This window comes from Thunnus albacares, chromosome 10 (assembly GCF_914725855.1).
Source record: "Thunnus albacares chromosome 10, fThuAlb1.1, whole genome shotgun sequence".
NCBI lineage: Eukaryota > Metazoa > Chordata > Actinopteri > Scombriformes > Scombridae > Thunnus > Thunnus albacares.
This window is the reverse complement of record NC_058115.1, coordinates 9,573,967-9,595,592: the sequence shown is the minus strand read 5'-3', so window position 1 is coordinate 9,595,592 and position 21,626 is coordinate 9,573,967. Positions and strand designations below refer to the sequence as shown.

Genomic DNA, 21,626 nt, shown 5'->3' with positions numbered 1-21,626 from the left:
ACACAGTATACACCATAATAACAGATGTTCTGCACTCGCTATTGACAGGATTTGCTTGTCAGTACCAACAAAGCAAATTTGTAATTTAGTAAATGTTCCAAGCATTGAATGAAGACTCGCTTAATGTGTTTCACTTCAGCTGCTTTTATTTTCTGCGACACTTTAAATGCAATAGTATACAGTTATACCTGGGCCAAGTCTACACACACACACACACACACACACACAGTATATATATATATATATATATATATATATATACATATACACACACACACACACACACACACACACACACACACACACACACACACACACACACACACAAGGAAAAAGGTCAGCACAAATGTATACATCGACATACACATGTGAAGACTGGTAAAATATGATTTCCATCTATTCTCTCTCTCTCTTCCGCACTTTTGTGTCAATAATTTGAAATCCTGAAATCATACACAACAGCGATTTAATGGAACCATGATTATTATTATTATTATTATTATTATTATTATTATTATTATTATTATTATTATTATTATTATTATTTTGTTTTATGATCATCTTTGTGATTTACATTTTTCATTTCTGGAGGTTAGACTGATAGCAGCAAACCATCAGCCTCTACATACGCATGTAATACTGAACATAGATTAATTTTACATAAGCATACAAACATAATACTCTATCCATGTATATGACATTCATCAACTGCCTGACAAGAGCTCTTCTTTGCTCCTTCAGACATTACATTTCCTCTCCTCCCATCCTCCACCCTGGATGTCACATGGGTAAGACCGAAAAAAGATTGAAGAAAGAAAATATATGAACATGGTATGAACATTTGTAAGCAGTCACAGACATTATTTCCCAATCTGGGGGTAGATTAATATAACTTTCTCCAGTGCCTTGGACAAGGTGTCAATAGTATTTCCCTTTGCACCGTTGATTCAAGATATATAGAGCTCCAGGAATGAAGGATGGAACCATAATTATTAAAATAATGGCGAAACCATAAAATCCTCTTGAAATATAATGTACGAACAGTTAAACATTATGATTGGAGTATTTTGAGACTGACTATATATCCATTGGCATGAATTCCACTCAGTTACTATTGCATTAGGATCTTTGCTTAACACACTCAGCACAATAAATGTTCCAATACGATAGAGAGACATCAATCCAGAGATCAGCCTTGAACTGATTACTCATTTATTAGAAAGGCAAGGTAATTGGTTAATCATGTTCCCTCTTAGCCACTACGTGAGTGGAATTGGCTCTCTCCACTCGGCTTTCTCTCAACTAGCCAGAGGAATTACTAACACCAATTTAACCCCATGATATGGGACATTAATTGTGAGTGTTCCAGGTCATGAAGTCAGGCAGGACACAGCAACCTTCATGCTTCGACTGACTCTGATGGATATTACATTGAATGCTGTTTGAGCTCATGTTCAGCACTTAAACAGAGAAAGTGCGAGCCAAACTGCAACCCGCTGCAATTTAGGCAACCTGGGACATCCCTAAAGCAACTATTCTTGATGAATCCTCACATTCTGAGGATTAACACTCTCATCAGTAGCTAAATCCTCCGATAGAGCACACAGGGGTCATGGAATTCACTTCCGAGTGTTGCGTCACAACAATCTATTGTTTCAACTTCTATTGCTTTATATGCTTGATGAAAGCTGGGAAATCAAAATGGGCAAAGCTAAGCCGTTGATGCAGGGAGCTCAGATTAATAAAATTGGCACGGTGGAGGTGGTCCCCGGGCAGAGGAGGGCCAGAGAGATTAGAGATTAGGCTGTAATCCAGTGTGGCAGATTATCACGCTCATCCTGCTGTACCCATCACCTCTCACACCAAGAGACCACACAATCCTCTAGATTACACAGCGAAGGATGGTGAGAGGAGGCTGCAGGGAACGGAAAGGATAAAAACATGACACTGTTGGGAGAGAGGAGAGAGGAGAGCGATGTGAGGGGTGAGAATGATTGATGGATAGCAATCTACTTGAAGGATGTGTGAGATATACACCGTTTACATAAAAGTGACACAAGCTAAAAAAAATTACTGACATTAAAATAGAAATTTCATGAATCAACATATTAGCCATTTTCATGACTTTTGTCTACAAAGCAAACAAAACAAAGTTTGTTTGTTTGTTTTTTTTAAATTTTGGAAGAAACTATTTCATTCTTGATGCGCAGCTCTAAACAGAAGTAACAGCATAACAGTGGGAGCATAAAGATAGCTGAGGAAACTAATTGGAGGATAGTTATCAGTTTCTGCTTGTTTTGATATATAAACTGATGACACAGTAGGGAGAGATGAAACGAGCTTGGCGGAATGATTGGAAGGTAGTAATCTTCTTGTATTCTTGTTCATGTATTTTTAGTGTTGTTGTTTTTATGTCAACTTCAATGCCATAACGATAGGCTCTCTGTTTGATTTGTTGCCTCTACGCTGAAATCAGGATCCGGAGCAGGAGAATTCTAATCTACCTTACGAGGCAGCTTGCAGCACAGCTCTGGATGCTAATTGACATGTTGTGTCATCTGCGTATGGCTAGTGTCTTGTCAAGCCGTGCGCGCGCTGTGTTTTATGTTCTCTGCGCTATCTCTCCTGCAGTTTTCCAGAGATCACCAGGAGCCCTACGTAGTCCTCCACACATAAAAGCCCCTCTAATTAGTGCTACATTAATTGCCACTCACCCCATGATAATCAACCTCAGGCTGGTGTGCACGCGCCGTCGTGTGCACGCGCTCAACGCTCGGTCTTTCTCTTCTTTTTTCTCTATTTCTATATCTGACATGCATGAGGACATACCCACACACACACACACACATAGAAATTCCTCTGGTGCAGATGAAAGCATAAGTGCCCAGAGAAGAAATTTTCTGTCAGTGAATTCCATGTCTTAATGAAGTACATTGGAGTTTGAGAATAATATTTCATTCAACGTTGAACGCCGGATATATTAATGATATGAAATGATACAAACTGGCATACAGTAGAGCGGCATATTGCCTCATTATAATGTGAAGATGATGAAATATGGAGCTTGTGGAATACCATCTGAGCCTACAGTATGCAATGATTGTATAAACCACTGTATGAAAGGAGAGTTAGTGCTGAATTGTTTTCACTCTATCTGATGGTGTGGTTGGAAATGGTGTGTAGATGGATGGAATGTGACACAGACAGAGAGGAGGGCTCTTAAAGAGCACATCAATATTCTAAACTGCGTGCAGAGAGAGTGGAGGGGAGTGAGTGTGAGCAGTGTGTATGTGTGCAGAAGAGTAAGAAAGTGTGCGCATATTGTATGTATGTATGTGGGAAAAGGAGATGTGTGTGTGTGTGTGTGTGAGAGAGAGAGAAAGTGGAGTGTCTGCTTGTGCGTGTGTGCAAATCCTGATGGACTGGTCCATGTTACACTGGTCTCATTGATTTTCTCACGCTGGGATACAGTCTCAGGATGTAACACAAGCACACACACACACACACCCACATACACCCACATACACACACACCCACACCCACACGCAGAGAGAGTATAGATCATTTAGTGAACCTCCTGCCTGAGCGCCTCAAGTTGAGAAAGCCTAACAGCAGCAACATGTCTGTCTGTTACTCAGGCTGCATTCAAAACATCACATCCAGCTGGAGAAATTAAATATAATTTCAGTATTTACACCGTAGATAGCACATTTTATCAAGAGCAGAGGGCTGTGTAGTGCACACTCTTGACATTTGAGGGTAGTAGATTGATGTCTTTGGCTCTAACATGAAAGACAGAAAAAAAAAAAATCGAAGTCAATTTTTATCTTCTTGGTAAACACACTAGAATTCCCTTTTTGATAAAAAAAAATATTTGTTTTGTCACAGTGTGGCCAAAAGGGGTTAAACAAGGCTTTGGAGTAACTACACATAAAAAATCAAAGAGGCATTGGTGGAAACTAATTAAGAGCATTTTCTCAAGTACTGTACTTAAGTACATTTTTGAGGTACTTGTATTTTAGTGACGTACCGTCATTTTGTGCTACCTACTGCTTACCACTACTCCTTAGTCAAGAGTAAACTATTGTACTCCACTACATTTATCTAACAAATTACATATTTACAGATTAAAATACATATAATGAGTTTATAAAATACAATGTCAGATTAAACTACTAACAGGGTATAACATAGTTGAAATGAACTCCACATTGACCAGCTACAGCATTAAACTGCTATTTACACACTGCATCAGTATTAACAATAATGTAATATAAAATAATACCACACACAGGGATTAGTTTTTCACATAACTACTTTTACTAATTACTTTTACTTTACTTTACACTTTGCGAATAATACTTGTTGTTGTATTTGTACTTTTACTTAAACCTGCAGTGTGGAACTTTTACATATAAATGAACATCTGTTACATTCAAGCCCCAAACAGGTTCACATAATGTTGATTAGGCCTATCACCACCAGATAAATCTCTCTGTATTTCACAGTATACCGGGGTTTTTAATGTGGTGTCGGGTTTGACATTCCCACACTGGTTGGATGAATGCTTACTGCATTCATCACATCACCTTTTTCTATCTGAGCCCCGCCCACTTCAAAGTAGTGAGAACAGTTTTAACTTTGGCAGAAAAGAGTGTGCATATGAAGGGTACCTTAACTTATAATCAAATGCTTTTTCAGGGCCTTTAAGTAAATAATCTAGATACCTTTTCCACCACTGTCTGGAGGTAACAGAAGTACCAGCTGTTGAGAGGCTAAAAAATCACTTGTTTGCTCCTTCCAGGCCCCACCTGCCCAGAGACTACATTAGTACAAGTTTAGTTAGAGAGCAATAAAAAAAAAAAAAAACACAAGTGCTTTATCCATATGTCAGTTTATACACATATTACAGGTGTAGCAACGCAAATGCACTCAGAGTGTCATGGAGTGAATGAGTTTGTGAACAGGGAGACCTGTCTGTCACAGACATAGCCTGAGGCCTGATGGTGGAAGGTGAGGACAAGAGAGTAATGGAAGGCCCTAAGGCCAAGAGCATTATCTTCTCCTGACTCTGACTGACACTCATTAGGCTGCACAGTGGAGAGAGGAGGCTGAAAGCTTATTAAGCCACCTGCTCAAAAGGCCCTTAATTGAATCCAAGTAATTATAGAGACCTTGCCCATTGTGATATTTTTATTCATCCTGCGGCAAACTCAATCTCTCTTGCATTTGGAACACTATTAATGTTGTCTGCAGCAACGTGTGTGAGATTCACACACAGGCCTACGCTTCAATATCGACTATAACGTTCGTACGCACACACACAGTTCCGGTCCCTCCAGACACGTCCCGTCACCAAGACCTCGACTGCACTTTTAGTCTGTTCTCTGCTTCATTAGAATCTGAGGGATAATAACATTAATTGCAAAGACAGTTTAGTTCCTTTGAAAATAGATTGCAGGTGTAATTGTTTTACCTGAATAACCCGTAGGCAAGAGAAATTAATTAGACCTTGTGTCCCAAGTCCTAATGTAGCTCATCTCTTTCGTTGGCCTGCTGCACACACATTAAACACACGAGACACACAACAGACAGGACAGACAGATGGGCAATTACATCATTACAAGGAGGATAAAGGATAACAATGTGGAGATGTTAGCTTGTCATTAAAAATGAGAGAAGAAAGAGTTCAAATGTAAAACCATCGTCATCCAGATATCCTGCGGCAATGAACCTTCCAAGGGCTAATTTAGGAGAAAATATTGTAGTGTGTACATGTTTTTGCATGTTGTGTCAATGAAGCCATTGGCTAGGCATATACAACATGTCACACTAACAGTATAATTGGCTGAGGCAGCATCATTATTATACTGTATGTTGGTTATTGCGAGTAGACCTGCCTACTAACCATCTACCATTTCCATCAAGGGCACGTTGAGCTTGATGGCAGACATGAATGAGCTATGCAACACTTTCATCGCCCCTTTATACTTTTTTTTTTTTTTTGCTTACATCTTGCTTCTGCTGCCAACTAATGATGAAAAGCACAAGAGGAGATTTATGCGATGCCATTGATTTTTATTTTTATTTTTATCCTAAGTAACTACTAGCAAGTGTGAATTTCAAGCTGCTTTTCCCTTATTAAAGCCACAACATAGCAAAGGTGTGAAGGAATTTTACCTCCCTGCTCGCATATTGGCTTGTTTAAGCTTGTATGCCTTTTGCCTGCCAAGTAGGAATAAACAGAGATTTACTGTTTTGAAAGATATTTTCAAAAGAATGGTCTCAGGTTTTGTGCAGAGACACACGGGGCTGTGGTGCTGCTTGAACACGTTGATTGACAGCAGTAATCTGAACAGCTGGGGAGGCCTGGAGGAGCCATAGTCACCATGCGATCCTTCTGGTATCTGCGGGACTCCCAAAATGCCTCGATCCTCCCCGCTTTTTACTGTAGCAGCAGTATTATTCTCTACTGCTGAGACAGAGGGAGAGGGAGATGCAAGGGGGGTTTTTCTTCTTGCATCAGCAGCTGTAACTTGACACCGCCACCCCCTCTTTGGACATGCTGCTCTCTTCTTGTCTCTTCCCCCTCCCCTTTTTTTTTCTTCTTCTCCTCTATAGCTCCACCACCCCACCGTCTCCCACACCCCACCACCCATCCTCGCGGCTGACCTGAGCGCCGCTTTCTGTCCCTGTGTTGCATCAGACTTGGAGAGGCACTATACAGTAATTAGCATCAGAAGGACCTGCCTGCTCATCTGCCCGCCAGCCTGCCAGTCAGCCTGCTCCCCGGCCTGCCTGTGCGCCTGTCTGCCTGCCAGTGTTCTGCCAACTGCCATGCCCTATTCATGTCCTATTCATCTAGCGTTGAATAAAAGGCTGCTTTCCTCAGGACATCCATCCCTCTGCTGGCCTTTATTTTTTTTTGTGGCGAGGCACAGGAGTGAGGATTAGCATTAAAAGAAGTAGACTGCTGAGGTATACTCGGCAGGAATGCATGAATGCATACCTTAGTTCTGCCAAGCTGCTTTATTCTTTTTGGTAGAGATTTTAGTACAAGGACAATTTATGCTTCAGACAGGACACCTGTCTCCTTGTCTCTTTCATTACAGGCTTTTTGAGCTCTCTTTTTGTCCTCATCCAACTCTCATCTTTCTATCCCTTTATCTGTACTCTGCCTTCCTCTATCTCACTCTCCTGTCACTGTTGAGTCGAGTTCAGTCAATTAACCAATTAATCAATTTACTTTATTTCAATCCTGCAGTCCCTAGAAGAGGAGGATAAAGGAGATAGAAGATAAAAGGAAACGCTTTGGCGTTTATTAGCATGCTATTTGACATTTTGTGAGAGAATGTCTTAAAAGTAAGAGTGTTGGTAAGAAAGAAACAAGACTAAGAGCTGTAAATGCCTACATCACCATGCTAACATGCGCACAGTGACAGTGTTTGCTGCTGTTTAGCAGGTGTAATGTTTACCATCTTAGGTGAGCATGTTAGCATGCTAGCATTTGCTAATTAGCACTAAACACAAAGAAGTACAGTTGAGTTGGAAATGTCTTGATTGCTGCAGGTATTGAGTCATAAACCAAAGTGTTGGACGAACTGAAACTGATGATGGTGGTAGATGAAAAGTTAAGGGGTATTACAGTTCAGCCTGAGGGAAACGTGAACATGTGTGCACCAAATTTCATGGCTATAGTTGTCAAGACATTTTACTGAAAACCGCAAATGTCAACCTCATGGTGATTCTGTATGAAAAGGAAGGTCATTCCTAAAAAGGCACTGGCCTTTTTAGGAATTATCCTCTTGGGACCATGAATGTCAAGACTATCCACCCAATAGTAGTTGAGATATTTCAGCGTGGACTAAAGTGGTGGATCGACAAACCGACATAACCATCCTTTGAGTCACGCTGCCAGCATGGCTAAAAAGGACGATAGAAACAGGAACTACTTCCAGGCCTGCTCTCTCTACCTCCCTATCTGTGTGACAGTACATGTGATATATGCTGAAGGGTCTGCGGGTGTGCATGGTGTCGCCATAATGGAGTGGTAAAGCTGCAGGCATTATAGATTGAGAGCTAGCGGCCTCGTCCATGAATCTGCCCCTAACTGTTCTTCTGCCTTTGTGGCCGTAACGATCGGCTGGCTCCCCTCTGTCACCGTATTTCCTCCATCTTAGTTTAGAAGCAGAGATATATCTCTCCATAAAAGCCGACACAAAGAGGGCTGGAGAGCTTCGCCTTCTCCCCTACACAAAAGACTCTGGCCCGGTGGTTGATAAAGGCTTATGGAGAGGAGAGGAGCTGATGGCCAGGGGACTTTTGGAAAGACCTATTCTCTTCACACACAAAGACAGGCTCTCACTCAAGACACTATCTGTGTGCCGTGACGCTATTTGTGAATGCGTGCGTGCATGTGTGTGTACCCCTGCCCTCCTCACTCCTTTTTTTTCAAATCTACCTCTTGGTCTCTCTCTTCACACACACACACACACACACACACACACACACACACACACACACACACACACACACACTCTCTCTTCCTTTCTTGTTAAAAGATGCTAATATAGCACATGACAAAGCCCCAGTAGACAGCTCTCAGACAAAACATTTCCTTTCTAAAGCAGTTCATCTTTATGCAGAGCCTATCCAAATGATTGCCAACGCAGAGTCTCCTGAAAAGCAGGATTTTCACCAGCGCTCAGTCATTCTTGATGTCTATTCAGTCTCATTTCATTAGCACGGCCGCTGATCACACCGATGTTTGAGGACATCAGGTTGGTTATTAATTGCTCCCTCTGATACTGAATAGAAGTCCCTGTCCACCATGATAAATCCGCAGGATGTGTCTCAACAATATCACCTGTCTGTGGTTTTTACCTACAGAGAAGTGGGTGCGAGGCCGGGCCATCGACCGTGGCGAGGTCGACATCGGGACCCAGCAGAGCCAGCCCATCCCCCCGGGGCTTTTTTGGAGGTTTCATATGACTGTGCACCATCCAACCTACATCAAGTTCAACCTCTCTCTCTCACACAACGCACTGCTGGGGGTCTATGGACGCAGGAACATACCGCCCACACACACTCAGGTAAACAAGGCTCCTGTTGAAGCATGCTGTTCACCCAGATGGGCTTGTTTGCTGGTCTACCATAGACCACATCCAGTCTAAGCCAGATAAATCTGAAAATGCACCCTTAACTCTGTGTTTTGTTTTTTTTTCTCCAAAAAACAATTACATATATTATATTTAGATTAAAGAATATATTTATATTATCAGTCCTGAGCTTGCAATGGAACATTTTGAACACAGAAAAATGTTTTTTGCAAGCATATAAATTATGTTTTGTAGAGACACTATTATCAAAGAAAGAAGGATTTAATTTGGACGAACAAAAATCTGTTCTGTGCTCAGTAAATGTATTTGCATGCTCGCTATTAAATCAGAGTAGTCGTGTGCAAATCAACAATACCTCAGTGGGATAGATGCTGGATACAAAATCAATTAAATTACAATCCAAATAGTACCTGCACACTACATCAAAGCTCCCTTTAATTTTATTTTGCAATGTTTCAACCAACTACAGGTCTTCTTCAGGCAAATACCCACAGGGAGGAAATGAGGGATGTATATATAGCAAAATGACCAGTGACATCATTATTATCTAATTCATGTATGTCAAGACTTATCACAAGGGAAGTAAAAATATTAATATAAATAGACATACAAATGTGCTTCAGATAGATAAGTAGATATCACTGGTTCACTTTGCTACTGTATATATATCCTTCATTTCCTTCCTGTGGGTGCTTGAGGAAGACCTGCAGTTTGTCGAAACGTTGCAAGATAAAATTAAAGGGAGCTTTGATTCAGTGTGCGGGTGCTCCTTGCATTGTAATGTTTGCTATTATCCACATATATGCACAGCAATAACCTCTTCCACTCAGGTTTACTCATTTTCCTTCTCTCAACATCCCTGCTCTACGGTCTATCTCAGGTTTGCCCGTGCGCTCGGTCACCATGACAGCGTTACAGTTTTCCACAATTTCAGCCAATCTCAAAATCGGAGTAGGTCATTTCTGATTGAATGTTTCATATTTGATTGCTAGTAGGATTATCAGGTGACTGGGGAAGTAATACCACCACTAGCAGTCTCACATATGTAGTTTATACAGTTTGGTTACATACCTATTAGGTATTAGTCTCTACCTTTCTTTCTAGGTAGATAACTACTTCTCCCAGAATTGATGCACCAATATAATTTCATAGATGTATGCCTGCTCAGATACGGGGTCAGGGGCTGTGCAGCAGCAAAGATAATTTTCAGTCACCTCTAACCTTGTCTGTGATCACTCATTTTAAATGTCAGTTAAGCCAATCACACAATACATGTGTCAATAAACTGTATTTGTGCTTGCCTTGTCAGACAAGTGCGTGAGCATAAACAATTTTGATCGAAGCCCCAGTGCAGCAGAGGCGGACTTGCTGTTTTGCCTGGTTAACTGGCAGCATTTTTATGAGCCATAAGCAGATCATGAGTTTGTGCTCATCGTGACAACAAAAACAGAAAAAATGATGTAAATGAGAACAATTAAATTGTGAGTTTGGTTGTAATAAAACACAGTATAAGAGATGGTGGAAAGCAGAAGTTTTATTTACTGAGAGTGCAAGTTTTTGTTTGCCATATAATACAGGCAGAGGAAGATTTTCCGCATGTGGACAGAGATCTTCCCAAAAGTGACGTGAAAAGTGTGGATGCATGTCGTTTTCGAAGGGAAACAGCGCTTTCAGATTTACCTGACTTGTGGATGTAGTGTATCTCAGGCACACACCCATGGTACACAGTGTAGAACAGCTCATGCAACATGCAAGGAGCACGTATACAGACTAAAATACAACACACACTGAGTCATCTGCTTTTTAACATCAGTGCGCCCCTGCTCTCGCCTGCATGAAGAGGTCTAATTAGCTGTTTTTGACACTAGTGTGACACATAGCCCTCAGGGGGAATAAGGCTCAGCGAGTGCTTGCTAGTTCAAGGAGGTTTGAGGATGGAGAGGATGGGAGGGAGAAACGAGGGTGGTGGGGAAAGTTAAAGAGGGTGAGAAAGAAGCACAGAAAGGTTTAGACAGATGAAATAATAGTCTGTTCCATTTGAAAACCTGGGTGGTATAGTCTGCCCATGCTGTTAGCAGCATGTCAAGTTGTTGAACCAACTACTGTGGAACATGTCTGGAAGAGGACTGAGCTGCCATGGATGACGATTTCCCTTCATTTCTTTGGATTCACATTTCGTTATTCACATCTGATTTCCACATCTAATGCTATCCCCCAATTTCTTGTATTCAGGCAGTTTTCCAATAACATTCAATTGTCAGTCTCACAAAGCTCACCCAGCAACAGCCACACACCACTGCACAAGGTTTGGCTTGCAAATTTCAATCGTATTTATGCAGGTTTTGTGAAATTCCCGTCTCACTCATTCCAACTGGATGGCACTGCCGTTGTCTGATTGTGTTCCCTTATTGTGTTCAGTTCGACTTTGTGAAACTGTTGGATGGCAAGGCGCTGCCCAGGTCCTTGACTGATCCCGTCTCAGCTGCCAAAGCTCCCAAAGGCCTGCTGCTGAGCGGCCTCCAAGAAACAGGCTTCATTGAGTACATGGACCCTGGCACCTGGCACCTCGCTCTCTACAACGACGGACGCAACCTGGAGCAAGTGTTGCTCCACAGCACTCCCATAGGTGAGGAGAATTATTACAGGTTCACTGAAAACAGCGTCAATGAAACTGATTTTGAAAAACATTAAGACGTTAGCGTGGATATTTTCCTTTTTGAAAATTGTCTTATGTGTGCAATCCACTGTTTGTATCTCAGAGTTCTTGGCTCTCTTGTCCTTTCCCCCCTTTCATCTGTTGATTTGCAGAAACATAAGGACATGGCCAAGAGGGGTTTGAAACTCATTGACATTTGAAGGGAACTTTTCCTATTATGAGAGTGAGCCTGGCATGGCAAGAGACAGCTGTTAGAAAGGGGAGGACAGGTCTTGTAGTAATGACAGGGCTTGCTAACTGCAGCTCATTGCTATGGCACACATGGATGGCAGGGTAAATTGAAGGATGTGAATAATGCAAGAGTACGTGGCTGCATATAGACAAGTGGATAATTACCAGGGCAGTTTCTTCACTCCCACTTTGTCCAGTACTCCTTAAGAGAATACAGCATTGAAATAACAATAAAAAATGTTGGGAAATGTAGTAGCACAGTAACATCATGGGGATACTTGATAATTTATATGTAAGTGACAGGTAAAATACCAATTACTCAGCATGCTATATGTGATGAACAGATATTATGAGAGGAACCCCTGCTTCCTCCTTTTCCTGCTGATTTTTAACGGGCCATACATTATGTAGTTTTATATCGTTCAGTAAAGGATCAGGAACATTGCATATAGCTTTTCTGATGCTTATAAGCAAAATATGTGTATCACCAACCTCTTAAAAGCCCAAATTGTAAGCAAATCAGTAAACAGCTCCACAGTACCAAACATTGTACGGAAGACATATTTTATTGTCATATTTAGAATCCTTTATATAATGACTGACAGCATGTGACAGCTAAACACAGATTTTATTTCAGAGCTGTCAAACACTGGTTGACATGTGTGCTGTGTGTAAATACGGGGATATACTGTACCAGACCTTTTTTGAGTTGCATATTTTGAGCTAAACTGAAAACCGCGGCATTTACAAAGAGTTAGCTTTTCTTTTTCCCCCTCTGCTTCCTCTCTTCAATGATCAAAACAAATATAGACATAACAGATGGGCTCAGAATAGCAGCCTTTAGTCTACTAAGGTTTTTCAAATAATTAATCAAGTGATTTGGCTTGAAAGAGGAAAATAATATTAATGGATTGATGTCAAAGTTCATTTCATTGCCCATTTACACCTCTAACAAGAGTTACAAACAGATGCAGCATTGTTTTGGAGGCAGAAAATCAAAAACATTGAGCTACAGTACAATAAATTCTAATAAGAGACACAGAGCGCTGTAGCCGAGAGTGGAGCTTTATGGGGGGATGAGGGAGAAATGAGATGATCTCTGTCGGGAAATTGAGCTTTTCTGCAGCAAATAGTAACAGGATACAACAAAGAAGCAGAGAGTATAAATAAGAAAATAGCAAAAGACCGTCGTATAAAAAAAAATAAAGAATAAAATCAATAAAGTGTAGAGTACGACAGCAGGGAAAATATGAGAACATGAAGAATATGAAAACAATATGTGAAATGATGCTAATGTACCAAAAGATGCTTGTTTTTACAAAAACACGGGTACATGCTGTATGTGTATTAAAACATGTTTTCGAGAGTAATGAGGTATGTGATTACATGTATAGAAACACTGTCATGGATAATCATTATAATCATCATCTAGATACTCCCTTAGATGGTAAAAAAAAAACTAAAAAAAAGATGAAAGAAGTGAGTTGTGGCAGAGCATTTCAATTCATTCATGTGTTTGGTCAGCCGATAACTGACCTGTATCAGTCAGAAGACATTATGTTGTTCTGTCATCCATTCACAGACCATTTCACACACAGAGAGCATTCAGTTGCATATTACTCAGTGCTGCTGCTGAGTAGGACAGAAAATTGTTGGCATAAATGCTGATATGTATACTGTAATATATGCTGATAGGTGTGTACAGAATACTCTTTCTGTCAGTGATGACTATCACATATAAGTGCTTCACATAGGAATATAAATAAAAAGAATATAATAGGAGAGAACGGCTGCTGATTTCTAAATCGTTAGTGTCCATTTTGCCTAGAAAAAAACTGCAGCAGATGCAGAGAAAACCTTTTTTTCCCTCCGCAGTTATTGACATTTATGTGACCCACGAAAGCTTCAGCTTAATGACTTCTGCCATTTCGCCACCTCCACTCCAGCACCATCTTCTTTAATTCTACTCAGCCTGTACCCGGGCGGAGAGTGGTGCTTCCTGCGGGGCTAATTATGCATAATTACTATACTTCACCTGTCATCACGCGTCCTCTAGAATATTATATCTTTTACACAATGGCCAACAAAGAGTGAGAAAAAGTTTTGCTTAAATTCATGTAGACACCTTGAAGTTTGAACAAAACAGATAAACAAAAAAAAAAAAAAAGTGGTCAGCTAGCGCTTGGATACTTCTGGTTAGCTGGGCAGCCATTTCATTTTTTCATAAATTCATAAAGCCCAAGGGTCATAAAGCATGGCTCAAACTTTACAGGCTCATAAAGTACAATTGGAATGCTTATTTGACCAATCAGATCACTTGGCTGGAAGCACCCATTTTATATTAGCATTTAACTGCAATAACTTATGGCATGAGTGATTTCTAACTGGAAAGGGTTTAGTCAGTGGAAAGAACTGAGTTGGATGTCACTTGTGCACACACACACACACACACACACACATTTGTTAGACATGGCACTTCATACATTACCTGTTAATTGCCTGGAGATTTTTATAGTTGAGACATTGACCTGAAAGATACGGAGCTTATATCACTGTTACAACCTTGCCCCTCACAGCCTCTTGAGCTTTCTGACAGATCACTTGTCTCCTCTGGATTAAAAGGAACTCTCTGACCTTGCAGATGAGTTTTTGTTCATTGCATGTGTCAGGTGCCAGATACAATATTGGAATTTGTGTATGTGAGTCTTATTTCACGAGTGAGAAAGAGACACATATGGAGAAAGGTTTGTGAGTCCTCCTGACTGTGTGGGAGAAAGATGATTGCCACTCCTTCCCTCCATCAGTGTGACGATGACAGGTGATGGAGGTGAAAATGACTTTGGTTTCTGTAGTGATGCGCTGCTGTGGAGGATAACGCCGTGCTGCCGGCTACTGGCAGGGCCTGTCTCATTAGCATGTGTCACACACGCCTCAAGGCGGGTGTCACATAATAACTTTGCGTGCATGTGTTTGTTAATGCATGTGTGTGTGTGTGTGTGTTCGTGTGTGTGTGTGTGTGTGCGTGAGCCATGCCACCAAAGGATTTGTCATCCATGCTCCCTGAACAGAGTGAGCCAGGGGACTGCAGAGGGTTGACTCTGGAGTCAGTCCTTGTTCAGAGGAGCCGAGCAGGACGGGAGAGGGTCAAATAAAGGATGACATCCTTGACACCCATTTTAATTACTCTATCTAGCTTAGATAGAGCTCGCCTGGCACAAGACAAGCAGCAGCATAGTTCAAATCACCAATTCTGCCAGCCTCTGGGTACTTCTCCACCAGAATCTTCCATTTTGAGAGGAGCTGACAGAGCTCAGCAGGCTTATATAATGCTCTAAAAGCATAAAAGTGCTCTCCCTCTTTATCTATCTTTGCCATGCTGTCTATACCCGGAGAATGAGAGCTGACTTGACGGACATATCAATGGGAGAAAAAGGAGAACAGTAAAAGGAAGGAAGTTAACTGAAGTCCGATGGAGTAATATGATGAAATGCATATAGCCTACAGAAGGATATGATGAAACACACACATCCAGATGAGACAAAGCACTAGTAGGAACAAGCATCACATTGATCTCCACCACGCCGAGTGCGTAGCGACTGTGGCAATGCAGTATCATCTATTCTCCACTAACTTGTGCACTCACATTGTCAGATTTTATGTTGTTCAATCCCGTTCCAAACTGCGCTCTTGTAAACAGTTTGTTGATTAAGCTTTGATGTTTGTAAATTTGCACGCAGTGTGTTTCCAACCTGTAATGCAGTATAATGTGCTTAGTGCTACTGAGTGTAAGTGAGTGCTTGGCCATTCCCCAGAGAGTGATAGCAGCTGGATCAGACTAATCTAATATAGCCCCTGTGTCTGGGGAGCCATCCATTGCTTATCAGATCTCTCATTCAATAACAGAAAGCTATGCCAGCTTATGGGGTTACATGTGGAATATTTTCAAGCTCTGTTTTTTTTTTTTTTTTCTCTTCCTTTTCATGTCTTGAATTTGTGAATACTGTGTGTGTGTGTGTGTGTGTGTGTGCATGCGGTTGTGTAGACACAATGGATGGCTGCTCCACTGATTGTAATGGAAATGGAGAGTGTGTGGCTGGACACTGCCACTGCTTCGCTGGATTCTTGGGTCCTGACTGTGCCAAAGGTAAGAAAGGCTGGCTTTATTCTATATTTTTTTCTTTTCTGAAAAAAATTCCAAAAGACCAAAACCAACAATTCATCTGTCTGTCTCTTAGTGCTTTCTCCTCCTTAGCCTGTCTGTGACACTCGACCCCAAGCACATTTGTTCCTATAATTACTGTACGTTACTTAAACAGGAGTAAAAACTGTATTTACTAAGGACTATTTTCAGCTGTGGATTAATACGCACTAGTGGGTATTTATAGCTCCAGGACTCTGCACTGTAAATTGTCAAATTCAGCCTTTATTTACCTCAACTGCAGACACCTCTATTATAAGAGACAGGGGTTTCCATTCTCTTCCACGCTGCTATTATCTGAGCACTGTTAAGCTACCATGAATCAGATGTTTTACAATTAAAAGCAATCTAGCGACTCAAAGGGCAGCAGCTGTTTCTGGTGCACTTTAAATTTGAAACATCTGCAGGAAGTGTCAAGTTTTATTGGCGCCAACTTAACGAGCGCAGGAAAATTGGTGGAGTGGAAGCAACTGAATTAGAAATAATAATGTTTCTGATTAAAAAAACAAAACAAACAACAACAACAGAGTACTCAGTATGACATGAAACTTTGTAGACAGATGGCATTATGGTGAATTTATCATGTGAGCTAACAGAGCACAATTAATTCCTCCGCTCCTCTGTGTTTTTTAAGGTGGACTTTATTAGTTACCAGCCTTCATCTGTTCATGCTGAAATATGAGAATTTACCATGTTCGGGATATCATGTTACTCAGTGTGGCTCACTGGAATAAACCGTAACAATTTGTAGGATCAATTCATTGTTGGTTTTGTTCGTCTCATGTCACGTTTTCATTTCATACTGACAACATTAACTGTCTCTTTTACTCTCCCCCCTTTATTTATCTTTCTCTCTCTCTCTCGTTTCTCTCTCGTTGCCTGTATCTGTATCGTCTCCCTCCCTCTCACTCTCTCTGCCTCGGTTTCCCATCCTCTCCCTCTGTCCTTCTTTGTATAATTATTGTAGTTGTCTCTGTCTCATTGTGTTGAAACAGGTGATGTGATATCACATCCTATGATTTATTTACGCTCATCATTTATTCATACCTTCCTCTCATCTTTCCTCGTTTGCTCACGTTGTAATATCCGCCGTTTGAAAAGTTAGACTGCAAGTTTTAGCAAGAGTTGGAAAAAGCAAAGTGTGAATGTATTACTGTGGGGTACAGTGTTAGATTTAACAAAGGATCAAACAAACACATAACACATGCCTGCACGCATGAACGCACAGGGCCTTCATTGCAAATTATTCCAGAAAAGAGGCGTTGGTTTCTAATCCATTTGAAGTCTCGAGCTGCCATACCTCCTCCAGCTGCAATGAAGAAGGGGGGGAGGAGGGAGGGTTGTAACTGTCACTGCGTCATCAGACACTCACTGACTTTATTCTACCTGGCTGTCATTACATTAGCCACACAGCTCTCCATCTCTGCATGGAGATAGCTCTACTTTCCACCCTCATTCTATAAACCCCTAATGCTCTCTTTCCTAATCTTTCGTTTTCACGATTGTTTTCACGGCCTGTTCAGAGCGAGTGAGGTGACGTTGTGGGGATTTTCTACAATTCCTGGGTTGCCGTGGTAGCCAGGCTCAGGTGGTGCTTGAGTAAATTGAAACAGCGTGAGGGATTTGGCTGGAGTGTGTGTGCGTATATGTGCGTACCAGCCTGTGTGTGTGTGTGTGTGTGAGAGAGAGGGAGAGAAAGAGAGGGAGACAGAGGCTGCTTGAGGATTTGCTGAATCTGTGCACAAGCTGAGATAAGAGAGCGTAGCCCCACTCACGGTAGGTTACTGCGGTCTCCCAGCTAATATACTGCAGCACTGTGTGTGTGTGTGTGTGTGTCTTTGCATGTGTGTACAACCGAATACGTGGGTGTAATCTGTGTTTGTCCTGTTGCAGATTCATGCCCTGTGTTGTGCAGCGGTAACGGCGTGTACGAGAAAGGAAGGTGTGTGTGCCTGGCAGGGTGGAAGGGGGCAGAGTGTAATGTGGAGGAAGGTCAGTGTATCGACCCCACATGCTCCAACCATGGCTCCTGCATCCAGGGAATCTGCATATGCAGTCCGGCCTACAAGGGGGTTAACTGTGAACAAGGTAAGAGGTTTCACACTCTCAAAAGCAGAGATACACACATCACAATGTCACAACTGCACATTAAAAATAGCTCCACTCATTGACTTTGCTATTTTTTGACGAAGGTAAGTTAATCAATATTTTTTTATTAACAATGGATCAAATGACTATGTGTAATTTGACAGGGGTCCCTCATAGTGATGAACCCATAGAGAATTATCAGCCAACTCTGCCTAACCAGTCAGCTCTGCAGAGCTTTTTAGTCAAGTCAGTTTTATTTATTCAGCCCAAAATCACAAATTGAAATGCACATAAATCTTACACATACGGGAAAACTTCCTTTTTCCACTGAAAAATAGTAGATGTCCATAAATCCACCAACAAATCATAGAAAAATGGTGTTCGTCGTCCTTGGTGATCATCTTTTTTTTTCCTTTTCTTCAGTATCAAAACTAATCCTGTTGATTGTTGCACATCCATGGTTGCAAACAGAAATGGCTACTAGCTAATGCAGCACACGCTCTCATGATGCAGATTTGCCTAAATGTAAAGAAATATTGGCTAAATATGAATTAATAAATATTGGCTGGGTAGCCTACAACCTCCTTGCTGACTCCATAGCAAAATTATACTTTGTGTTTACATCGCCCAAAAGCATGTTGTGGCAAAAAAAAGTCAACAAAAATCCAAGAAAAGGCTTTGGAGATACATAGAACATGCACAAAACCACTCACATATTAAAGGATGCAATTTTTGAGAAGCCTAACTTATTCTGAGTATTTCAATATACAGCATGTCTGGCTAAGACATAAAGTTGTAAATAAAGGGAGTGAAAAACAAGCAAGATGGCCAAAGGTTCAGATGGCAAAACCTCAGGTAGCTCAGGTAGCTAAGGCCTTGCATATTATTGTACAGGACACCTTGCAGCTCCCACTGTAAAACCACCCAATAAATTAGTATAAGCAAACAAAGCCATGATGTTTAAAACAATTATGATGTTACACTTGATCATAACCTGATGGCACAGCTGTCCTAAAGACCGCCGTGCTGTTGCCTACAGTATCTAGGCCTGCAGAGACTGAATCATGTGTTTGACCTTGAGCAGCGGAGCTGAGCTGAGCTGAGCTGAGCCGAACTGTGCTGAGCTCTGGCTCGGCGCACAGAGCTGTAATTACACACACTAACAGTTACTACACAGCGTAGCGCAGACCACCATGACACACACACACACACACAGCCAAACCAACCCATTTCACCCCTTATCAAAGCCCGAGTTCTAAGTGTCCTATGAAGTGTAATGTTGTGGAACAGATACAGGGATTGTAGCTGGGGTGGTTAACTCCTGGATGGGATGCAAAGAACACTGCTTTCATACTCGATGATTATAATGAGACAGGTGCCCCCTGCCCCTCCTCCTACTCCCCCCACCCTTTCACTCCCTCCCCTCATTTTTGCTTTTCTGTTTGTCCTCTCCCTCCCTCTCTGCAGTGGACTGCGTAGACCCTCAGTGTGGTGGGCACGGCGTGTGCGTGCGCGGGGAGTGCGTGTGCTCGGCAGGCTGGGCAGGAGTAAGCTGTGATGACCCGCTGCCAGCCTGTCAGGAACAGTGTTCAGGACATGGCACCTATCTCCCCGAGTCAGACACCTGCGCCTGCCAGCCCAACTGGACGGGCCCAGACTGCTACACTGGTAAGACCTGAGGATTATTGTTCACACACAGAAAAAAACACTGAAAACTTCAACTGCACATCGCTAGTTTGCCAGTGTTCTTGTAGCACGCGTGGTCTTGCCAGATACTATTTTCTGGGGATTTGATAGACATGAGAGAGAAATATGGATCGGAGCCACTGAGTGAAATGGGTCTGTGTGTGTGTGTGCGTGTGTGCGCGCGTGCGTGTGCGTGCATGTGTTTGTGTCTATGTATGTGCAGTTTTTGCACTCTCTTCATGCTGGGCGTAAATGAGATTTCCCCTCATGACTCTCTGACGGCAGCACTCTCGAGCCCCCCTCGCACCAGCACTCACTTTACCATGCACTTATACTGTAACACACATACACTCACGCACATACACACACACACACACACACACGCACATACTCCCTTCAGCTAAATGAGGAAAAAAATGCAGGCGAGAAAAAAAAGACCTCTATTCTCACTTTGCTGCGAGGCCTTTAAGAGACTGCTACTCTGAGGAACATTCAGCCTGGCATTTAAAAGCTTGGTGATGTTTACTGCATACCCGTGCTTGCAACATGTTAGTTAATATGTGGGTTTTAAATATAGCTGTAAAAGATTTCTTACATCTTCAACTATCTTAACTCTTTCTTTGCACCGCATTAGACGCTTAAATAGATAGCGATTCTACGCTGAGCGTGGGGGGAAAGGTGGCAAGATAGTCACTGTAGCAAGACTGTGGTGGCTAAAATATAGAATGCAGTACTCTGCGGTACACAGTGTGAAAAGTGTCCTTGTCCTTGCAGTGTAAGCTGACAGCGAGGAAAAGCCATAATAGGACTGACTTTCCACTATTTCCACCACACTAACTTAACACTGGTGTTGGAAAGGATCCGTTTTACCATGCACACCAGTGATTTGCAGGCAATTGGCATTAGCAGCCGCTCTCAGGTGTATGCATGCCTTATTATAGTGATATAGCCGATGATAATGATAGACCATGGCTGAATATCTGAGATATGAGCAGCCTCCCCTCTACCTGCTGGGCTTTTAATCAAAAGGACCCAGCAATTCTACGTCCTGGTCTTGTTGAAGCATAGCTAAGCTAATGTAATTCTAATAGAGAGCTGAAAAACTCTCCAACTTTAATCCACTTTTTCCTCCCTCTCCATGCTATGTATATTTAAATTGAAATAACTTTTTACTGCAGCTGGATAAGTAGTCTTTGTGTGCCTCCAGCACTTTGCTCTCTTTACTGATGGATGAGGCTTTGCTTCTGCAGAGAGAGAGAGAGAGAGAGAGAGAGAGAGAAAGAGAAAGAGGGAGAGAGAGAGAGGGAGGGGATGTAAGATGGTGAGGAGGCACAGAGAAAAGGAAATAGACAAAAAGAGGAGGGAAGAATTTTAAAGGGATGTTGCAAAAGAGAGGGAGGGAAAGAGAAGCCGAAAAGAGAATGCTGACAGAGACAAAGATGGAGAGACAGAGAGAAAGAAAGGGAGAGGAAGGGTATTAACATACCCACCAAATCTGATCAAAATGTCAGAAAAGAATAATAGAGCTGAATTGGAGTCCCTGTAGTTTAAATATGCGGTGCAAATACGAATCATTTGGCTGTTATTATGAGTCTATTCACTCTTCTCCTTCAGGGAGCTCAGCTATTAGAGGTGGGAAGATTGTGTA

At 41.8% G+C, this 21,626-nt stretch overlaps 1 protein-coding gene across 5 annotated transcripts in view; it reads left to right on the top strand.

Moving 5' to 3' along the window:
• Positions 1-21,626, top strand: part of tenm1 (teneurin transmembrane protein 1) — a 189,164-nt gene that overhangs the window by 104,314 nt on the left and 63,224 nt on the right. For all 5 annotated transcript variants that reach the window (XM_044362786.1, XM_044362784.1, XM_044362785.1 and 2 more), the window contains 5 exons: positions 8,890-9,092; positions 11,538-11,745; positions 16,049-16,150; positions 18,098-18,292; positions 19,760-19,960. In XM_044362786.1, the coding sequence (XP_044218721.1) occupies positions 8,890-9,092; positions 11,538-11,745; positions 16,049-16,150; positions 18,098-18,292; positions 19,760-19,960 (909 nt within the window). The remainder of the gene's footprint in view (positions 1-8,889; positions 9,093-11,537; positions 11,746-16,048; positions 16,151-18,097; positions 18,293-19,759; positions 19,961-21,626) is intronic.